The 21,263-nt window shown below is 40.3% G+C and overlaps 1 protein-coding gene across 1 annotated transcript in view; it reads left to right on the top strand.

The window, feature by feature from the left end:
- Window positions 1-361: 361 nt before the first annotated feature.
- PDIA3 (protein disulfide isomerase family A member 3) overlaps window positions 362-21,263 on the top strand; it is a 25,312-nt gene continuing 4,410 nt past the window's right edge. Inside the window, exons 1-6 of the mRNA XM_058737917.1 lie at window positions 362-674; window positions 6,220-6,298; window positions 7,775-7,892; window positions 16,187-16,294; window positions 17,468-17,597; window positions 21,003-21,119. Of these exons, the coding sequence (XP_058593900.1) occupies window positions 508-674; window positions 6,220-6,298; window positions 7,775-7,892; window positions 16,187-16,294; window positions 17,468-17,597; window positions 21,003-21,119 (719 nt within the window). The 5' untranslated portion in view covers window positions 362-507. The remainder of the gene's footprint in view (window positions 675-6,219; window positions 6,299-7,774; window positions 7,893-16,186; window positions 16,295-17,467; window positions 17,598-21,002; window positions 21,120-21,263) is intronic.

Raw genomic sequence — 21,263 nt, 5'->3', positions numbered from 1 at the left:
CACTCAGCTCTGACTTCACGTCTCCGCCTCCCGCGCCCTCTGAACTCGGCTCTCCCCACGCAAGACGAGCTCAGGGTCGGTTCCCAGCCCTGCAGCGCCCCATTTCCAGCTCGGCCCTGCCCCGCCCCACTCTACCCCACTTGCTCCCTAAGGTCTGGCTCGCCGCGGGCCCAACCCCAGGCCCAGGCCCAGCCCCCGGACCCCGGCCCCCAGCCCAGGCCCCCGGCCAGCCCGGTCAGCCCGGGAACCTGCCGCCTCAGCCCCGCCCCGCGCTCCGGCCACTCGGCGGTTACCAGCTGGTCCCGCCCGCCCGACGCAGGCGCCACGCAGCCAATCGGAGGCTGCCACACTGCGGCCCGAGCCGGGCTGGGGGGTTGGGACCTCCGGCTGCAGGTCCGCCTGGGCCAGACGCGCGAGCGCAAGCAGAGGGTGCGTGGTCGCGGCCGGCCTTTGCAGTCCCCGCCGAGCCCCGACCCTCCCGGCCGCCCCCAACCTCACCTCGTCGCCATGCGCCCCCGCTGCCGAGCCCTGTTCCCGGGCGTGGCGCTGCTATTCGCCGCGGCCCGTCTCGCCGCCGCCTCCGACGTGCTGGAACTCACTGACGACAACTTCGAGAGTCGCATCTCGGACACGGGTTCTGCGGGCCTCATGCTCGTCGAGTTCTTCGCCCCTTGGTGAGGCCACTAAGCCGGGGCGTGGATGGGAGGGAGAGCCGGGCTGGGCCGGGGGCGAAGGCGCGGGAACGGTTGGGCCTACGCAGCGCCGGCGCCCTCCCACCATTCCAGCAGGCCTCGCTGCAGCCGGCAAATTTCCCACCTCCGGGGGTCGCGCTGCCTTGCCGAGAGAGAAGTCGGTGCTGATCGCCTAGGAGCAAGATCCGGGAAGGAAACCCGAAGGCCCCATTCACGCAGGGCCACATCCTTACCTCCGTGCTCTTGCGGCACTTCCTATTTGCAGAAGGTTTAACCACCTCCTACCCCGCTTAGATTGGTATCTTTACAGTTTCTGGGTGAGTCAGTGTTAATGCTCTGCGTCCTACAAATGAGGCATCCCAAGGCCTTATGCTGGAAGCGAACGTTTCACCAAGTGCAGAGGCCCTGGGCCCCCAGAGCACTTCCTTTCTTCTTGCCCCACGTCCCGCAGCCATTGGTTTCTAGCCAAGGTCACTCAGTGGCTGCAGAATGGTCATAAGTGCTTTCTTGAGGCAGGCAGTTATTTTGTCCCATCGCATGGTGCACACTTTTTTCATTAAGCTGATCACATCTCAGCACCAGCAGAATCCCATCCAAAAAAAAAAAAAAAAGTAGGTAAAAAGAATCATTTCATCAGAATCTGTCTGAAGTGTCAATTTTAATTAGAATTTCTGAAAAATGCCGTGAAAGACTCCAGTGAGAAAGTAACCACTGTGGGGAGAAATAGTCCACTTCAGGGTGATATAACTGAACAAGGGTGTAAATTCCTTAGGATACAACTAACTCAAAAAGTTGGGGGTAGGGAGAGACAGCAAATAGGATTTCTGGCCAAGTAGACCGGAATGTTTTCGTTTGTTTTTAAACTCCCAGATCTTTCCCACAGAGAGCCATGATTAATTTAAAACTTGGGATGGCTCAATATATCCATACTAATTACAGTACTTGATTTTTTATCTCCTCCTGCCACAATACCATTAGTTAAAAACGAATTGTATTCAAAAGTGTTAGTAAAACAAAGTTGGTGTGTAACTTCTGACTGGTTCTTCACTCAGCAAGGGCTGGGCTGACCTGCTGAGGGTAAAGTCCTGTAATGAAGACCACCTGAACCAGAAAGATGTGTTAGAGGCAACAGATTTTGTGTCCAGGACATCCGTGTGGTTAACTGGTAGTACTGATTACAAATCATATGTGCTCTTTATACATCTCCAGAAGTCACATTCTCCCTTAGAAACAGCTCTTCACAATCAATTAAGCATGCTGTTAACTTTGAAGGGGTGTAACTGTACTTAGAGTGACAGGATGGGGTTGTAATCAGAACTGGGTGGTGCTTCTGTGACTACAGGGGTCAACATAGAGTGAATTACTGCAGAATAGTGGGCTATGAGACTATTAGTTTAAAGCAGGTTTTTTGTTTTTTTTTTTTGATTGAAGGTATTCTTTCCTAATTTAAATTGTTGTATCTGCTTCCCTAAAAACTGCATATCCTGTCATGCACTAAACTATCCCCCAAATTGGGTGGATCTCTGCTGTGGTGTTTGCTTTTAATTGGTCTAGAAGGTAAGGTCATCCTCCACAATGCTGGCAGGAAGAATCAGTTTTCTGAATGACTAATTTGGAATCAAGGAAGTCTCATGTTGATCATGTCCTTATTTCTTCACATTCAACTTTTTATTTATTAATACTTCAGCTGGAAATATTTTCTGACTGTATTCCTGTGTACAGATCAAGAGAGCTAGCTCACAAGTTAGATAGGAACAGTTAAAGAATCCTTATTGAAACTAAATTGACCTATTTTGAGCAAGTTTTTCATCTCCTTTGTTTTTGGGTATTTTTTGCACTTTCATTTTGTAGTGAAAGTGAAAGATTTCTTTGCGGTTGAGTTTATAGACTGATATTTCCATTATGGAGTTAATCGTCTGTAGTTTGTAAGAATGGGAGTATCCAGGTTTCTCTGGGGAAATAAATAGCACTATTTAAATGTGATAATATCTGAAAATTTATTGATGATTTCTGAAAACTTACTGATCAGCATTAAGTTTTAAGTCCTCAACATCTACTTATGTTGTAGATTTGTGCCTTGCCATCTAGGACGGTAGCATTCAATGATATTTGATATACAGCATTTCTGGAGTACATGCAGAAAAAGACCATATGGATAGCATAAAATGGAGTATTTTTTTGTACATGCCGATTCCTTTATTTGGAATTCCTGGTATACCTGCCCACCCCAAATTGGTCTTTTCAAAAAGATTTAGCTCAAAAGTTACTTTTTCCTTGAACAACTAACTGGTTGCTCCTGCCTTTCTGTTGGGACCTAATAATACACCTAATATCACCCCTTCCAGACAGGGAAAGGACTACATCAGTTTTTCTGTCAGAGACCTTTATCAAATGAAGTAATGATTGCTGAGTGAATATATGTGGGGATTTATTATTAACTGCTAGATACCATCCCTGAAGGTGATGGAATTGTTTGTGTTTTAATACTGTCTAGGGTTGGGTGAAAGAAGTAGTGGTTAATCTTGATGTTCACCTTCAAACTCCACCTGAATTCCATTCCTTGTGAATTTGAAGAAGGCAGTCTCCTCCAGTCTCTTTGGAATTTGTTAAACAGGTCCTTCCTTGGGGGCATTTGATGACCTTATGGATGCAGCGAATGCTAAGGGCAGTGGGTTTCAGTTGCAGCCTTGCCACTTACATACCTCCCCATAACCCTGGTTTACTCCCAGATTGCTGGAGGAATCATTCAGTTGAGTCCCAGGGTGGGGCCCAAGCATACAATCTTTCTAATGCACCCCCCCCCATGGATATTTTTTATATGCATCTGTGTTCATGAGTTTGTGTGTTGAGACCCACTGGTCTGGTCTAATTATTTCATGCTATTTTTTCTCTTCAAATGTTTTCAGATGGTTGAGGTGAAACTATTCCTAAATCTGTTGCCTCAGCCTTGATAATTGCATATTCAACAGAAATCTCTCTTCTCTTTTTTATGTTCTCATTGCTGTCACTCTGGTCCAAGTTTCAGTGTCTGCCATGTGAAATATATTATCTTCTAGGTGGCTTTTATTCTTATCTGTACTTTCCCCCTTTTTTTCTATATATTGCTGACGGATGTATTCTTAATACAAATAACACATTATCTCTTAACAACAACAACAAAAAAACCCTTCGGAGTTCTCTAAATGTATCATTTTCACTAGTAGTTTTACCTTTGCTCTACTATTCCCCTTATCTAAAATACCCCAGGACAGGTCCTAGCTGAAGCATTAAATCCTTAAAGGCCCAGATCCAATTCTCGCTCCCTTTAACAATTTTTTTTCCTATCTTGGAACTCTTACTATGTTCCCAAAAGCCTGAATTTCTCAGATAAATTGTTTATTTTATTAGATTAGTTAGAATTTATATATTTTCATTACAGTCCAGGTACGTGAGTTATGCAATATAAAAGGAATACAGAGGAGTGCCTGGGTGGCTCAGTAGGTTGACCATCCGACTTTGGCTCAGGTCATAATTTCACAGTTCGTGAGTTCGAGCCCTTCGTCGGGCTCTGTGCTGACAGCTCAGAGCCTGGAGCCTGCTTTGGATTCTGTGTCTCCCTCTCTCTGCCCCTTTCCCGCTCATACTCTGTCTCTCTGTCTCTCAAAAAATGAATAAATGTTAAAAATTTTTTTTTTTAATAAATAAAAGGAATACAGAAAATGTAATGAGTAATACCATATTTCAGACACACCTAAGATGCCACTGATTGTGAGAGGAATCTTTATTTTATGTCTCACAAAGAAGGAAATGCTACCATTGAAATTATGACGATTGCAGGGCACATGCCAATTTCAGATACAGTAAAATATGCATCCATGAAATATAGGGAATACCGTTTATTCACCACCCAGTCTAAAAATTAAAGCCAGTATAGTCAAAGCCTCTGGTACATCCCTTCCCCATCTTATGTACTCCCCTATCCTGAATTTGGTGTTTATCATTTATCATACTTTTAGTAAATATGTGACACTAAGGAACATCTAATATTACAGTCTTTTTTTTTTTTTTTTTAAGTTTATTTATTTTTAAGAGCGAGAGAAGGAGAGAGAGAGAATCCCAAGCACTGGCAGTACAGAGCCCGATGCAGGGCTTGAACCCATGAACCATGAGCTCATGACCTGAGCCAAAGTCAGATGTTTTAAACAAGTTTTAGGGGTAAAATGCTTCCAAGTTATTTATCCATCAATTAATAAAATAAATTTTGAGAGTATTGGCTCTGAAATCTATCAGGTTAAGTGTTTTCCACGTTTCCTTCTGTTTTCTAATTCTGTTTTTGCTCTCTATGGGGAGGTTACAGAACTACCGTACCTTCTCAAAGGGCCTGTGCAGCCCACTGGGTTTTGAAGAGATGATTTATAGTTGGTACTAGCTACACCCTGAGGAGAAATGTCTCCCTCTCCCCCTGTTGCATATACAGTGTGCCCGAGGGACTGTTAGGACTTCCCAGGCATAGGAGCAGGTGTTTCTGATGGCCCTCTGAGAAAATATTCTGACAGTGCTTTATCCTCATCAGTTCTTACAGTCAGATGAATTGTGTAGCTGTAAACATGGGACTTGGCATCTTAAGTATGTTATTCTAATGCTGTGTTGAAACTTGGTTGATAAGAAAAAGAGGCTCCCCAACAGCTGCTGAAGTATCTATTTATAGAAAATGAGTGCCTTTTGGGCCTCATTCTGCTACCCCCTCAAACTGGGTTTCTGGACAAAGGGATTCCTGTTGAAGGAATGGAGAAAAAGTACTTGATGGTGATTCTTAAAGAGTTAATACCATACTTGAAACCTTATATACAAGTTTTCAATCACTCTATTTTTAAGAACCACTGTGCTGATTTCCCAAGGGGGAAAAAAATGTACCTTCCTTTGGGAAATACTACCAGGGATGGAATTGCTCATGTCTTGCCCATCATTTTATCTTCATTAATTACTTTGAAAGGCTTGACCCTTTCTTTCCCTCTTTAATGTGGGTTGTAATTCTGACTGTAGTTTTCAGGGCTCTCTTTTTTTTTTTTTTTCTTTTTTTTTTTTTTAAAGAGAGAGCACACATGAGCAGGGGAGAGGGGCAGACGGAGAGAGAGAATGTTAAGCAGGCAAGCAGGCTCCGTGCTCAGTGTGGAGCCCAATGCATGGCTCAATCCCATGACCCTGGGATCATGACCTGAGCCAGAATAAAGAGTCGGATACTTAACTGACTGAGCCACCCAGGTGCCCCTCAGTCATACTTTTAATTGAGAAGAAAATAGATGGCTGCTCTGAACTGAGCCAGTCCTACAGAGTCAAACTCAGGTTAGGGATCGTACCTTTACCTTGTGAGAACTCTGGTTACTCTATCAGTAATGAATGTTGTTCAGGTGATATTTTTGCTTTTGGAAGCAGCTACTAGTTCAAAAGTAGTATTATAGTTTGAGATTTTTCCTAGAGAAATGTTGACAATCTTGAAGGATTAAACTAAGAATTTGGGTTTTTTTGTTTTTTTATTATATTTATATAGGTGTGGACACTGCAAGAGGCTTGCCCCTGAGTATGAAGCTGCAGCAACCAGATTAAAAGGAATAGTCCCATTAGCAAAGGTGAGTATAGACAGATTCTTCATTAAAGAAAATTAATTATTTTAAATAATAGTTTATAAAATTAACATTCATTTTCTTTACTCTTAGGTGCTAAGAAGAGAGAACACTAGTTTCTGGGCAAATACACAACTATTGTATTAATTTTGGTTTTAAAAGATTAAAAGTAGTGAAACTAAGGGAATTACTGGCATAAGAAGTAAAGTATATGGTAAATAAGACTTAAGGGGCAAATATAGAAAGTAAAAATATAGTAGTCAAGGTTACAGAAAAATTATTAAATAAATGAGTTCCCTAAACTACCTTATGATATTCACAGTGACTGGAATAGGAAAATGACAAGGTGCTATAAGTATGTAACTAACTGGTCAGCTATAAACTTGGTATTTGCTTTTGCAATCAAAATAATGCTTCTAGAGTTTGGCCATTATTACAGCAAACCCATAGTTGCTCCACTGTAAAAGCTCACATCTTGGCCAGTCTCAAATAAATAGTTCATGCATATATACAACTGTTTTTGGAAATTGCTTTTGATCCTGATGTTTCTATGGCGATTTGCCATAGGGGGGAAAAAAGTTGAGTCATGATTTAATTCCTGTCTTGTGTGGCTATAGCCTGTGTTACTATGGACACATTACTTTTAAACCTCAGTTTATGTTATTGGGACCATACCTCAGGTCTTGTGAAGAGTAAAAGAAATAACATATGCAAAGTGCCTAATGCATAACCTACTTTAGAGTAAGTGGTTAAATAGATAGGAGTTGTTTTCCTTCTTAATAGGCCTCACTAGATCTGTCTTGTTATTGGTCAGCCCATATTCAAACTAGCATATTAAGTATTGACACCTTTGCTAAAACTCTAGATGATTTGCCAAATTAAATTATACTCCACCCCCCCCCCAAAGGGTACATCCATACATCCCCTTGATAATCATCATTATCAAAGTAAGATGCTATTAGTAATGTAAGTGATTTATCCCTCATGTATTTTTTTTTTTTTTTTTAATGATTACCTATTTTTGAGACAGTGCAGTCAGGGGAGGGGCAGAGAGAGGGGGACAGAAGATCCGAAGCAGGCTTTGCACTGACAGCAGTGAGCCTGATGTGGTACTTGAAATCATGAATCACAAGATCATGACTTGAGCTGAAGTCGGATGCTCAGCTGACAGGCGCTCCCTCTAAGGCAGAAAAAAGGCCGAGACCACTGCTATAAACAATAGAGACTTCGAAGTCAGATTTTAAATAGTCATTTGTGCATTTTGTAGGAAGTCCAGCAATCTAAATTTTAATGAATTCTTTAGGTGGTTCTGATCCAGCTAGCCCAGCGCCAGTCTGCCCTTAAAATCTAATACTCTGTGGCATGTGTGCGAAGAATTGCTTGATCCTTTTATGATTTGACCAGTCTTAGTATTGGGGGAATATAGGAGGAGCCTGCAACAGGCATCTGGATAACAGATGGTTCATGTATTTTAATCTTTAGGTTGATTGTACTGCTAACACGAACACCTGTAATAAGTATGGAGTCAGTGGATATCCAACCCTGAAGATATTTAGAGATGGTGAAGAAGCTGGTGCTTATGATGGGCCCAGGACTGCCGGTAAGAATTTTGGATTACATTCTGGAAACTGAATTTGTTAAGTGCTCTGTTTTTTGTAGTGGGAACATGATATTTTTCTATATAACATAACTTTCAGTCTTAAAAAATCCTCCTAAGAGGTCAGTTTGGTATCTAAAAAAGACTTCTCTAAATGAACATTATATAAGTAATATAGAAAATACTTGAACTTGGGGGTGCCTGGGTAGCTCAGTCAGTTAAGTGTCTGACTCCAGCTCAATCATGATCTCACAGTTCGTGAGTTCGAGTCCCAGGTTGGGCTCTGTGCTGACAGCTCGAAGCTTGGAGCCTGCTTCGGATTCTGTCTCCATCTCTCTCTACCCCTCCCCCACTCACACACTGTCTCTCTCTCTCTCTCTCTCAAAAATAAACATTAAAAAAAAAAGAAAATACTTGAACTTGAGTTAGGAGGTCTACTATGCAGTTTCTCATTTGACATATTTTTTGAATACTTCCTTGGTGCCAGATATTCTAGGTATAGTAGGTGCTCTGTATTTGTTGATAAACAAAACAGACAAGGTTCCTACTCTAATGGTGCTTACATTCTGGGAAATGAAGACAAAAGGGCAACAAACAAGTTTAAAACTATATAGAGATAACTACTTCACATCCGTTAGGATGGCTACTATCAAAAACACACACACAGAGGGGCGCCTGGGTGGCTCAGTAGGTTAAGCGTCCGACTTCGGTTCAGGTCATGATCTCACGGTTCGTGAGTTCGAGCCCCGCGTTGGGCTATGTGCTGACAGCTCAGAGCCTGGAGCCTGTTTCAGATTCTGTGTCTCCCTCTCTCTCTCTGATCCTCCCCTGTTCATGCTCTGTCTCTCTCTGTCTCAAAAATAAATAAAACATTAAAAAAAAAATTAAGAACACACACACAGGAAAATAAGTGTCAATGCAGATGCAAAGATATTGGAACCATTGTGTACTGTTAGTATGAATATAAAATGCTATAGCTGCTATGGAAAACAATATGAAAATTCCTGAAAAAAATAGAATTACTGTGTGATCTAACAATTCTACTTCTGGATATATACCCAAAAGAATTAAGAGCAGGGTCTTGAAGGTACATATGTGCACCTGTGTTTAGAGCTGCATTATTCATGATAGCAAAAAGGTGGAAGCAACCCAAGTGTGGCATCACTGGATGACTCAACCTAAAAAATGTGGTATATTATTAATAATTATATATAAAGCATATATAATATAAAGCATTATATAATAAGCATATATAATACAGTGGAATATTACTCAGCCTCAGAAAATGAAGTTCTGACATGTGCTGTAACACGGATGAACCTTGAAGACATGCTCGGTGAGATAAACCAATCACAGAAAGACAAATACCATGACATGCCAACTTATATGAAGTTCCTAGTATAGTAAAATTCGTAGAGACAGAAAATAGAATAGTTCTCAAGGACTGTGGGGTGAAGAAAATGTAGAGGTTTTTTTTTTATTTAATGAGTAGCGTTTTACTTTTGCAAGATAACAAGAGTACTGGAGAGTGGTTGTACAACGATGTGAATGTACTTACTGCCACAGAACTGTACACTTAAAAATGGTTAAGATGGGGCACCTGGGTGGCACAGTTGGTTAAGCATCTGACTCTTGATTTTGGTTCAGGTCATGAGCCCAGGTTCCTGGTATTGAGCCCCACGTCGGGCTCCATGCTCATTGCAGAGATTATCTCCCTCTCCTGCCCCTCCCCCGCTCACACACATACTCTCTTTTTTTTTTTAATTTTTTTTTTTTAACGTTTATTTATTTTTTTTTTTATTTTTTTTTAATTTTTTTTTTTTCAACATTTTTTATTTATTTTTGGGACAGAGAGAGACAGAGCATGAACGGGGGAGGGGCAGAGAGAGAGGGAGACACAGAATCGGAAACAGGCTCCAGGCTCCGAGCCATCAGCCCAGAGCCTGACGCGGGGCTCGAACTCACGGACCGCGAGATCGTGACCTGGCTGAAGTCGGACGCTTAACCGACTGCGCCACCCAGGCGCCCCAACGTTTATTTATTTTTGAGACAGAGAGAGACACACCATGAACGGGGGAGGGGCAGAGAGAGGGAGACACAGCATTGGAAGCAGGCTCCAGGCTCTGAGCCATCAGCCCAGAGCCTGACGCGGGGCTCGAACTTGCGGACCGCGAGATCGTGACCTGAGCTGAAGTCGGACGCTTAACCGACTGCGCCACCCAGGCGCCCCCATACTCTCTTTTTAAAAAAATGAATTAAAAATGTTATTGTGTATATTATATCACAATGAAAAATCAATGTCAATATATATGGATAAGATAAATTCAATTTGTGATAAGAGCATTAAAGGGGAAAATTAGGGGCACCTGGGTGACCCAGTCGGTTAAGTGTCCAACTTTGGCTCAGGTCATGGTCATGATTCATGAATTCTAGCCCCACATCCTGCTCTCTGCTGTCAACACAGATCCTGCTTTGGGTCCTCTGTTCCCCTCTCTCTGCCCCTCCACCACTGACACGTGCCTGTGGTTCCCCTCCCCCCCATCAAAGATTTAAAAAAAAACATTGGGGCGCCTGGGTGCCTTAGTTGGTTAAGTGTCTGACTTCGCCTCAGGTCATGATCTTGCAGTTCATGAGTATGAGCCCCACGTCAGGCTCTGTGCTGACAGCTCAGAGCCTGGAGCCTGTTTCAGATTCTGTGTCTCCCTCTCTCTCTCTGATCCTCCCCCGTTCATGCTCGGTCTCTCTCTGTCTCAAAAATAAATAAATGTTAAAAAAAATTAGAAAAAAACATTAACTTTTTTTTTAAAAAGGAGAAAAATAAAACCATATGATAGTGATTGAGTTTGGGAGTACCACATCATCAGAGTTATCAGAGGTAACTTTTGAGCTGAGACATGAATGATAGGAATGAGCTAGCCTTGAGATCTGGGCCAGAGCCTTCCAAGCAGAGGGAAGACTCTAAGGTATACAAAAAGGCCCTAAGGTATAACTGAGCTTGATGTGTTCAAGGGACAGAAAAGACCATGTGGCTGGAGTATAATTAGCATAGATGACAAATGAAGTTTGAAAGGCAAATAGGGACTGGATCCTATAGAGCCTATTATTTTTTATTTTTTTATGGTTGTTCCTACAATATTCTTTTATTTATTTAATTTATTTCTTAAATTTATATCCAAGTTTGCATATAGTGCAACACTGATTTCAGGACTAGATTTCTCAATGCCCCTTACCCGTTTAGCCCATCCCCCACTCCCACAACCCCTCCAGTAACACTCTGTTCTCCATATTTAAGAGTCTCTTATGTTTTGTCTCCCTCCCTGTTTTTATATTATTTTTGCTTCTCTTCCCTTCTGTTCATCTGTTCTATGTCTTAAAGTCCTCATATGAAGTCATATGATACTTGTCTTTCTCTTATTTCTCTTAGGTAGTTCCAAATGGCAAGATTTCATTCTTTTTGATTGCCGAGTAATACTCCATTGCATATATATACCACGGCTTTTTTTTTTTTTTTTTTTTTTTTTTTTACATTTATTTATTTTTTGAGAGACACAGACAGAGCACAAGTTGGGGAGGGGCAGAGAGAGAAGGAGACACAGAATCTGAAGCAGGCTCCAGGCTCCAAGCTGTCAGCACAGAGCCTGACACGGGGCTCAAACTCACAAACCGTGAGATCATGACCTGAGCCGAAGTTGGACGCTTAACCGACTGAGCCACCCAGGCGTCCCAGTATACCACATCTTCTTTATCCATTCATCTGTCGATGGACATTTGGGCTCTTTCCATACTTTGGCTATTGTTGATATTGCTGCTATAAACATTGGGGTGCATGTGTCCCTTTGAAACAGCATACCTGTATTCCTCAGATAAATACCTAGTAGTGCAATTGCCAGGTTGTAGAGTAGTTCTATTTTTAATTTTTTGAGGAACCTCCATACTGTTTTCCAGAGTGGCTGCACCAGTTTGCATTCCCACCAGCAGTGCAAAAGGGTTCCCCTTTCTCCCCATCCGCGTCAACATCTGTTGTTGCCTGAGTTGTTAATGTTAGCCATTCTGACAGGTGTGAGGTGGTGTCTCGTTGTGGTTCTGATTTGTATTTCCCTGATGATGAGTGATGTTGAGCATTTTTTCATGTGCCAGTTGGCCATCTGGATGTTTTCTTTGGAGAAGTGTCCATTCATGTCTTTTGCTCATTTGCTCACTGGATTGTTTTTTGGGTATTGAATTTGGTAAGTTCTTTATAGATTTTGGATACTAACCCTTTATCTGATAGGTCATTTGCAAATATTTTCTCCCATTCTGTCAGTTGCCTTTTAGTTTTGCTGATTGTTTCCTTTGCTGTGCAGAAGCTTTTTATTTTGATGAGGTCCCATTAGTTCATTTTTGCTTTTGTTTCCCTCCGGAGACCTGTTCAATAAGAAGCTGCTGCGGCCAAGGTTAAAGGGTTTTTGCCTGCTTTCTCCTCAAGGATTTTGATGGCTTCCTGTCTTACATTTAGGTCTTTCATCCATTTTGAGTTTATTTTTATGTATGCTGTTAAGACAGTGGTCCACGTTCATTTTTCTGCATGTCGCTGTCCAGTTTTCCCAGCACCACTTGCTGAAGAGACTGTCTTTATTCCATTGGATATTCTTTCCTGCTTTGTCAAAGATGAGTTGGCCATACGTTTGTGGGTCCATTTCTGGGTTCTCTGCTCTGTTCCGTTGATGTGAGTGTCTGTTCTTGTGTCAGTAACATACTGTCTTGATGATTATAACTTTGTAATACAGCTTGAAGTCCGGTATAGGGCCCTATAATTGATGATGAAAAAATATTTTGGACAGTTTTGTCTTTGTCTATCAAATAAACATGCAAATTTTACCTTTTCATGATGGAAAGCTAAGAGAAAAAAGGGATTCAGTTGGGTATTTTAGGGAGATGGAATTTCTTCAGTATGCATGATGGTTACTTATATACAAAGCTCTACATAACATGGCTGCTGCCTAACTCTCCTGTCATCTCAAGATAGTTTCACCTTATTAGGACCTTTGCCCTGGTTTTGTTCACAACCCAAAATGATCTTCTGCTATGTTTGCATGGCTTGCTCCTTTTTGTCATGGAGATACTGGCTTGAATTTCACCTCCCAGAGGCTTTCCCAGGCCACCAGACCTAAGGTAGCCATCCAGTCATTTTCTTAAGACATCAACTTCTTAATTCTCTATATAGTGCCAGTTATTATATTTTTAATTGTTTATTTGGAGATTTTATTTATTATTTGGTGACTTACTTGGAGATTTACTTATATTGTAAGCTCTAGGAAAGCAGAGACCTTTGTTTATTTACTACTTTGTCTTCAGCACCTAAGTTTTCTCACATCTAGTAGATACTCAGTAACTCTTTGTTGAATGCATGAATAAATATTTCAGCTCAACAGAGGTCATTTTTTTTTTAAATTTTTTTTTTTAAATGTTTATTTATTTTTGAGACAGACAGAGACAGAGCATGAATGGGGGGGGTCAGAGAGAGAGGGAGACATAGAATCTGAAGCAGGCTCCAGGCTCTGAGCTGTCACCACAGAGCCCGACGCAGGGCTCGAACTCATGGACCGTGAGATCATGACCTGAACCGAAGTCGGACGCTTAACCGGCTGAGCCACCCAGGCGCCCCTCAACTGAGGTCATTTAGCTAACACTTAAAATTTGGTATGTCTAAGCACAGAAGGAAACAAAAATTTTTTCCTGAGGTAAAAAGTGTTAAAGAATCCATGCTACCTTTCAGATTTTATTCACTTAATTTAGGGTAGAATTTGCAGTTAGAAATATTGAAATGTTTTTGTGAACTTGAACAGGTCCTAACTAAGTTATAAGTGAACCCAATTAGACTGCCACTGGTCAGCTATTCTCATTTGGGCTATAACCTAGATTTCTTAAATTTGAGAATTTCTCAGTATCTGACTAGGAGGTCAGATGTTTGGTACTTAGAATTTATTACTTGTTCATGTACTCCTGTACAAATTACGCTCTTTGCTCTCCTGCTTAATGTGGTTGCTCTGTACTCCCATTTTACCTTCCAAAGAATTTTAAATTCTTAGGAGAAAAGTAACATTTCTCATCATAGCCCCAGGTTAATGTTCTTTATAATTTATATCATGATGTAGTAATAATGATCCTCTTGAAGGCTAAATAAATATATTCAATTTCAGTTAATCTTTTGATGCAACCCCTCCTATGTGAGTTGAAGAAAACATTTAAAAGGGACAAAAAAGTCCGTGACTGGAAAGAGAAGGAAAAAACATTAGAAAAAATACAGACTATTTTGTATTGAAAGGGTTAAACAGTGTAGTGTCTCAGTACTTAGAAGAGAGTACTTAGAAGAGAAAGGGGGTGAGGGGTGCCTGGGTGGCTCAGTGGTTGAGCATCCGACTTAGGCTCAGGTCATGATCTCACAGCTGGTGAGTTCTGTCCCCGCATCAGGCTCTGTGCTGACAGCTCAGAGCCTGGAGCCTGCTTCGGATACTGTGTCTCCCTCTCTCTGCCCCTAACCCACTCACATTCTGTCCCTGTCTCTCTGGAAAATAAATAAACATTAAAAAAAATTAGAAAAAAAAAAAAAGGGAAGAAGAGAAAGGAGGTGCAAGATGTAGAATATTATGGAGGAGGAGCACTGCCTGTTTAGTCTCTGGGCATTGTGAGCCTATGAATGGTTTTAATGGACCCCAGAAGAAAGTAGATTAATGGTCTGTCAACTAGGCTTAAGGGATAAGACGATTTTTTTGTGTTTTTGTGTTTTCTAAACTGTTTTACTTATCTAGCCCATTTCACCTCAGTAGGGAAGTGTGATGTAGGTGGATCCTATACGTGGCATAATTTCACCTATATATAGTTAAACTCTTACACAGGCTAGCCAAGTCACTGCATCTTCTGCTTGGTTTTTGTTTTGTTTTTTTTTTTTTTTGCATTTTCTGCCTTTAAAATGTAAGGCTACCAGTGACTCTGCTACTTGAGAATAAGAGATATTTGCTTACTTTATTTGCAAAGTGGATGTTTCTCAGACTTAACTGCTAAGTTATCCTAGAGCTAGGTATATATCACTGAGCAAAACAGACAAGCATCCTTATGCATTTGGAATTTACTTTGTAGTGGGGAGAGATAGATGAAAACAATAAGGACAGAGTATTAATTAGATGGGTAAAAGGTGCTGTAGAGAAATATAAAGCCAGGGACAGGAGTTTAGGAGTGTTGGAGGTTGAATAGGTTTTAGTTTACAATGGGATGATCAGGGAGAGCACCATTGAGAAGATGACATTTGAGTAAAGACCTAAAGGAGATGAGAAAGGGAGCCAGGAGGATATCTGGGGAAAGAATGTTCTAGGCAGAGTGAATAACATCGACAAAGGCAACGTTGAATTTACTGTTATAAAACACTAATACATCCAATACATCCTGGGTAGGAGTTATAAATACGTACAGTCTCTTTGAGGGGGTAGTTTAACCATTATAAATTCATGTACTCTTTGATCCAGTGAATCTGCTTCTAGGAATTTAACCTACAGATCTATTCAATCATGGGCAAAGTGACATTAATACAAGGTTGTTTATTGCGGGATCATTTATAACAGCAAGAAACTGGAAACAAATGTCTATCATTTGTGTCTAGTAAAATAAATTATAGTACATCCATGCAGTGAAACTCTACACAGCTATAAAAAAGACTGAGGTAGCTAGCTTTTTATGTATTTTGGCATAAATTATCCTTAAATTATATTCAATGACAAGAAAATACAAAAGAGCCTATGCATATGCTGCCATTTGGGGAGAAAAGAAAGAAAAAATATGTAATTGCTTGTTAATGCAAAATACATAGACAAAAAACTGAAACATCCTATAGGGAGGAAACTGGGTAACTAAAGACAAAGGAAGAAAACTTTTCATTGTGTATCCTTTTGAACTTTTTTTTAAGATTTTATCTTTTTATTAAAATATTTTTTTAATTTATTTTTTTGAACGTTTTACTTATTTTGAGAGAGAGAGTGCAAGCAGGGGTGGCAGGGGAACAGAGAATCCGAAGTGGGCTTTGGACTGACAGCAGTGAGCCCAACGTGGGGCTCAAACTCATGAACCGTGAGATCATGACCTGAGCTGAAGTTGGACACTCAACTGACTGAGCGACCCAGGTGCCCCAAGCCCTGAGGTCAAGAATCGCATGCTTCTCTGTCTGGCCAGGCACCCTCTTTTTGAACTTTGAATATGTGAATGATTGCGATTGCCTTCTCAAAAATTAGAAATTTGTGTTGGTATAATCTTTCATCTTATCTTTTAAGATGGAATTGTCAGCCACCTGAAGAAGCAGGCTGGACCAGCTTCCGTTCCTCTCAGGACTGAGGAAGAATTTGAGAAGTTCATTAGTGATAAAGATGCTTCTGTGGTGGGTAAGTAGCAAATATTTGATTATACAACAAAATCATCAACTCGGTTTCAAAAACCCTCTAATATCTGAGTAAACGACAAAGTTAAAACAGTTTAGGAAACCTCAAGGGCACTTGAAAAAACACCTCATAGATTTAGGTCAGCATCACTATAATGTGGAAAAAATTGGTTTTATTTGAGTGGCTTTGTGTTCTTACAAATAAAGATTTAATTTCAATTAAACACCCAAAATAGGAAAACACCTTTTTCTATAACATCTCAAATTCTGAGATTTAAACTCAATAGAGTAGTTAAGATTGAAAATAATGTTTTAAGGTGGGAGGACACTAGTAAATAATAAACCTGTTTTCACAGTAGTAGGGGATTTAGTTCTTGAGATTAAATTGCTCGGATCTGTGTATATTTATACAGCAACCTTTGCTTTCTCAGGTGTTGCGGTATCTCATTTTATCCTTAAAACAACTTGAACGAACTAAACACATTCTACATCTGGAGTGTTCTTTATTTTGTTTTAAATTAATGTGTAATACATTTGACTTAAAAAATGAATTTAAACCTATAACTGTGCTTCTCTCAGTCTTATTATAATAAAACTTAACTTTCTGGCAGTAGAAGACGGTTTATAATTTAAATTTGATTAAAAGCTACTTCTTACCGTCTGGATATTACTGATTCTGTATATTTTCAAAGCGTTAACTGTAAGCAGACATTTAAGAAACAGGTAGGTTTTTTGGGGTGCCTGAGTGCTTAGTCGGTTGAGCATCTGACTTCAGCTCAGGTTGTGATATCACAGTTCATGGGTTCAAGCCCCACATCGGGCTCTGTGCTGACAGCTCAGAGCCTGCAGCCTGCTTCGGCTTCTGTCTCCCTCTCTCTGTGCCCCTCCTCTGTTTGTGCTCTGTCTCTCTCAAAAATAAACATTAAAAAATAGTAAGACCTGAACTCTGACAAATTCTCTCCCTTGACTCCCTTGGACAAACATTTTTTAAAGGGTAGGGGGAAAATTCTCTTAAGTTATTTTGTCAAATATCCTAGGTAGTCATGGCAAAGCAGGCCTAGTCCTCTTGTCTATCTCACTTGGCTTATTTGTAAATAGAATTAAGGTTATGGAAAAAAATTAAGTTTGAATATGTTTCAATACTGTTTCTTCCCGGTGTTTGACACTTTTTGTACAGGTTTTTTCAAGGATTTATTCAGTGATGCTCACTCTGAGTTTCTAAAAGCAGCCAGCAACTTGAGGGATAACTACCGATTTGCACACACCAATGTGGAGTCTCTGGTGAACAAATATGATGATAATGGAGAGTAAGTGACTGAGTTGACTATCTTTGTAGATTTCTGTACCAAATACTAATTGTGTGAACTGGTGATTTTTAGGCCCAAAAGATTTACTGAACACTTGCTAGGCATTAAGCCAACTGCTAGAAACTATTGCTGCCTTTGAGGTCCATCTAGTAGAGGGAGACTGAATATGTAAAAAATGTAAGTGTCAAGAGGGCAAGTGTCAAGTGTTATAGACATATTCAGGGCATGCGGGAAGAACAGAGGGAGTGATTTTTTTCTTTGATGATGGGGAGTAGTATCAGAAAAAACTTCTGGGGAACCTGAGTGGCTCAGTTGGTTAAGCATCTTGCTCTTGATTTCAGCTCAGGTCATGATCTCACAGTTCGTGAGACTGAGCCCTGGGTTTGGCTCTGCGCTGATAGTGTGGATACTGCTTGGGATTCTCCCTCTCTCTGTCCTTTCCCATTCCCTTTCACCCCTCCTTCTCCCTCTCTAAATAAATGAATGAATGAATGAATAAATAAATAAACTTTAAAAAAAAAGGAAGAGAAAAAACTTCGTAGAGGACATAATTCTTGAGGTATGTTTTGAAAGATAAGTTTTGGCAGTTGGAATAAAAATTATTCTAGATTTAAAGAAAAATTTATACCAGATAGAGCAGCAGGAGTGAAGGCCCCAGGTAATGAAATAATTTAGGAATGTTGAGATCTGTAGTACTGCTGGAGTATCGTTTGTAAATGATGTCATAGTGAAAGATCAGAAACCAAATTATAGAATACTTTGGAAATGCATACAAAAGAATTAAAAACAATTTTTTTTACTGTTTATTTTTTATTTTTGAGAGAGGCAGAATGCAAGCGGGGGAGGGGCAGAGAGAGAGGGAGACACAGAATCTGAAGCAGGCTCCAGGCTCTGAGCTGTCAGCACAGAGCCTGATGCGGGGCTCAAACTCAAGAACTGCAGGATCATGACCTGAGCCGAAGTTGAATGCTTAACCAACTGGGCCACCCATGTGCCCCAAGTACACACAAAAGAATTTTTATTTTATCTTTTAGACATTTCAGAGCCATTAAAGGCTTTGAGCTGGTGAGTAATGTGACTTTGTATTTCAGAAGAAAAGTTGCTGGAACCCATGTGATGATGGTTTGAAGGGGGAGAAATGGCAAGGGAGTTAGATTCTAAACTAAGTGTGATCTCTCAGAGACTAAATTAAGGCAGCATTAGGGTCATGGAGAAGAAGGAGAGAGTATAGAAAACATAAACGTTAGGATTTAGTCCCTAGCCATGTGTGAAAAGAGGAAAATCTAGAGTGAGTCTAGGTTTTTAAAAACTTGGATGACTGGGTCAACCATAGTTATCATCGAGCTAGGAAAGATGAATAGTAACAAATTTAAATATGTAGGGAATGATGATGAGTTCCTTTTGGCACAGTGAGTGTGAAGTTTTTGAGACAACCATGTAGTGAAGATCCAGTAGACAATTGGATGATTGAGACTAGAATTCAGGAAAGGTTCTGAACTAGAGATAAACATTTATGGATCAAGCACATGTAAATAATTACTGAAACCATGAGACTAGAAGAGATCACTCAGGGTGAGCATATAAAGAAGAAAGGTGTGCCAAGAGCTACTGTTATTGATTTATATTTAACAAACTATGTAGTGTTTACTATGTGCTATTTACTGCTAACTCAATCTTCCTAACAACTGGTGAGACACATCTGTTATTATCCTCATTTTATAGAGGAGAAAGTATTCAAAGAGGTTAATTTCCCTAGCTTCACAGTAGGTAAATGTCAGAACTAGGATTTGAACCTAGAAAGTCTAGATGCAAAGTTGTAAGCTTGACTAACTTCTAGATTAAGACATACCAGGTCTGTAAATGAATATGGAGCCACCTGTGGGTCATTAAGCACTTCACCCATTAGTCTGTTAACCATAGATGTATTTATTATGGCTGCCTTTAAAGTGGCCTATCAGCTTCTGATTAGAAGTCTTACTGAGAAGACCTTACATGAAAGGGGTCTTAAGGTCATCACATGTACACCAAGGTCATAACATCATTAAAGAGTGTATTTGGAATTGTTGGATTTCTATTTTGGGGGGAATAACTGCTCTGAAGTTTGTAACTACACTAAAAAAAACCAAATCTTAGTCCTGTTCACATTTTTGTTTGCCCAGCATGTTTGTATTAGGTTCCCTCTTGTTATGTAGTTTCCCTGTGTGCTATAAAACGCCTGTGTTTTAATTAACATAAAGTCTGTGGTTAATACTGAAAGAGTGAGAGTGGGATATAAGGAATTAAAGGTGCTGACACCTAGGGGTGCCTGGGTGGCTTAGTTAAGTATCTGACTTCGGTTCAGGTCATGATCTTGTGGTTTGTGAGTTCGAGCCTTGTGTTGGGCTCTGTGCTGACAGCTTACAGCTTGGAGCCTGCTTCAGATTCTGTGTCTCCCTCTCTCTGCTCCTACCCTGCTTGCACTCTGTCTCTCTCTCTCTCTCTCTCTGTCTCAAAAATAAACATTAAAAAAAAAAAAATTCTAATAAAGGTGCTGACACCTAGCCAAAAACAAGTGATAAAATTCTGTGTGGGTGTATGTGCAGTGTGGGGAGTAGGAATGAATGACAGTGAACCTAGAGGTGAGAGATTAGTAGTTAAAATAGTGGTATTTTCTGGAAAAGGTGATACTTGATATAAACCTGTGACTCAGACCAAATTGGGGTTTAGTTTTAGCAGAACAAGTTTAGAAATTAAAGAAGGAATTTGTTTCAAGTGTTCAGTGGAGTGAGGAAAGCTGGTTTAGGTAGAGGGGCAAAATAGTACCAGCAAGAAAAAAATTGGTAAAACTTGGTTTATTGGGATAGAGAAGTCTAGGACAGGATGAACTCAAGCTAAACATTACTTATAATTGTATACCCACCTTTGGAATTTTTCAGCTGGAAGGAATCTTAAAGGTATTTTCTGTAGTGAAATAATTCTCTATGTGGGAAAGCAGGGCAAGTTACCTTCCAGTAAGAGCAAGCTCTGCTTTATTGTGCATCTTGGAATTTGGGGGTAAGTTGGGTTCTGTTACTATTTTTAAAGGTTTGGAAATTAATCCTCTACTCTAACCCCCTTAAATCCCTTTTTGCATTGTTGGAAAAACTGAAGCCCAAAAGGATTCCATTGATCATGGTGGGGCTAGAATTAGAACCACAGTCTCCTAACTTTCCAACTCAAGGTTTATTAAACTATATCCAATTATTGCACTTGAGATTAAGGTGGTTAGCCAAGTCTGTGGTCATGTTGCCAAGTCTGTGGTCCCAGAAGAGTCCTTATGTGCTTAAATGGTGACCATAAAAGCAGCAAGAGTAGATGGTCTGAGCTTTAAATAAAAGATTGAAGACTGTTCTCCTGCTGCCTACCTACTAATACCTTCTTTTTAAGGGGTATCACCTTGTTTCGTCCTTCACATCTGATGAACAAATTTGAGGACAAGACTGTGGCATATGTAGAACAGAAAATGACCAGTGGCAAGATTAAAAAATTTATCCAAGAAAACATGTGAGTACCTTGGTTGGGATTTCTTGGCTTCATTTTAGTTTGCTTACCTCACTTATTAAGCAGACCCACGTTTTGGATTAAATAGCCTCATTCAAAGGATTGAACAATAATAGTTGAAGTTTATATTAAAGCAGTAATGTGTGG

Source organism: Neofelis nebulosa, chromosome 7, assembly GCF_028018385.1.
Source record: "Neofelis nebulosa isolate mNeoNeb1 chromosome 7, mNeoNeb1.pri, whole genome shotgun sequence".
NCBI classification, from domain to species: domain Eukaryota; kingdom Metazoa; phylum Chordata; class Mammalia; order Carnivora; family Felidae; genus Neofelis; species Neofelis nebulosa.
Note: the sequence above shows the minus strand (reverse complement) of the source record. Positions and strands in the feature narration are given on the sequence as shown.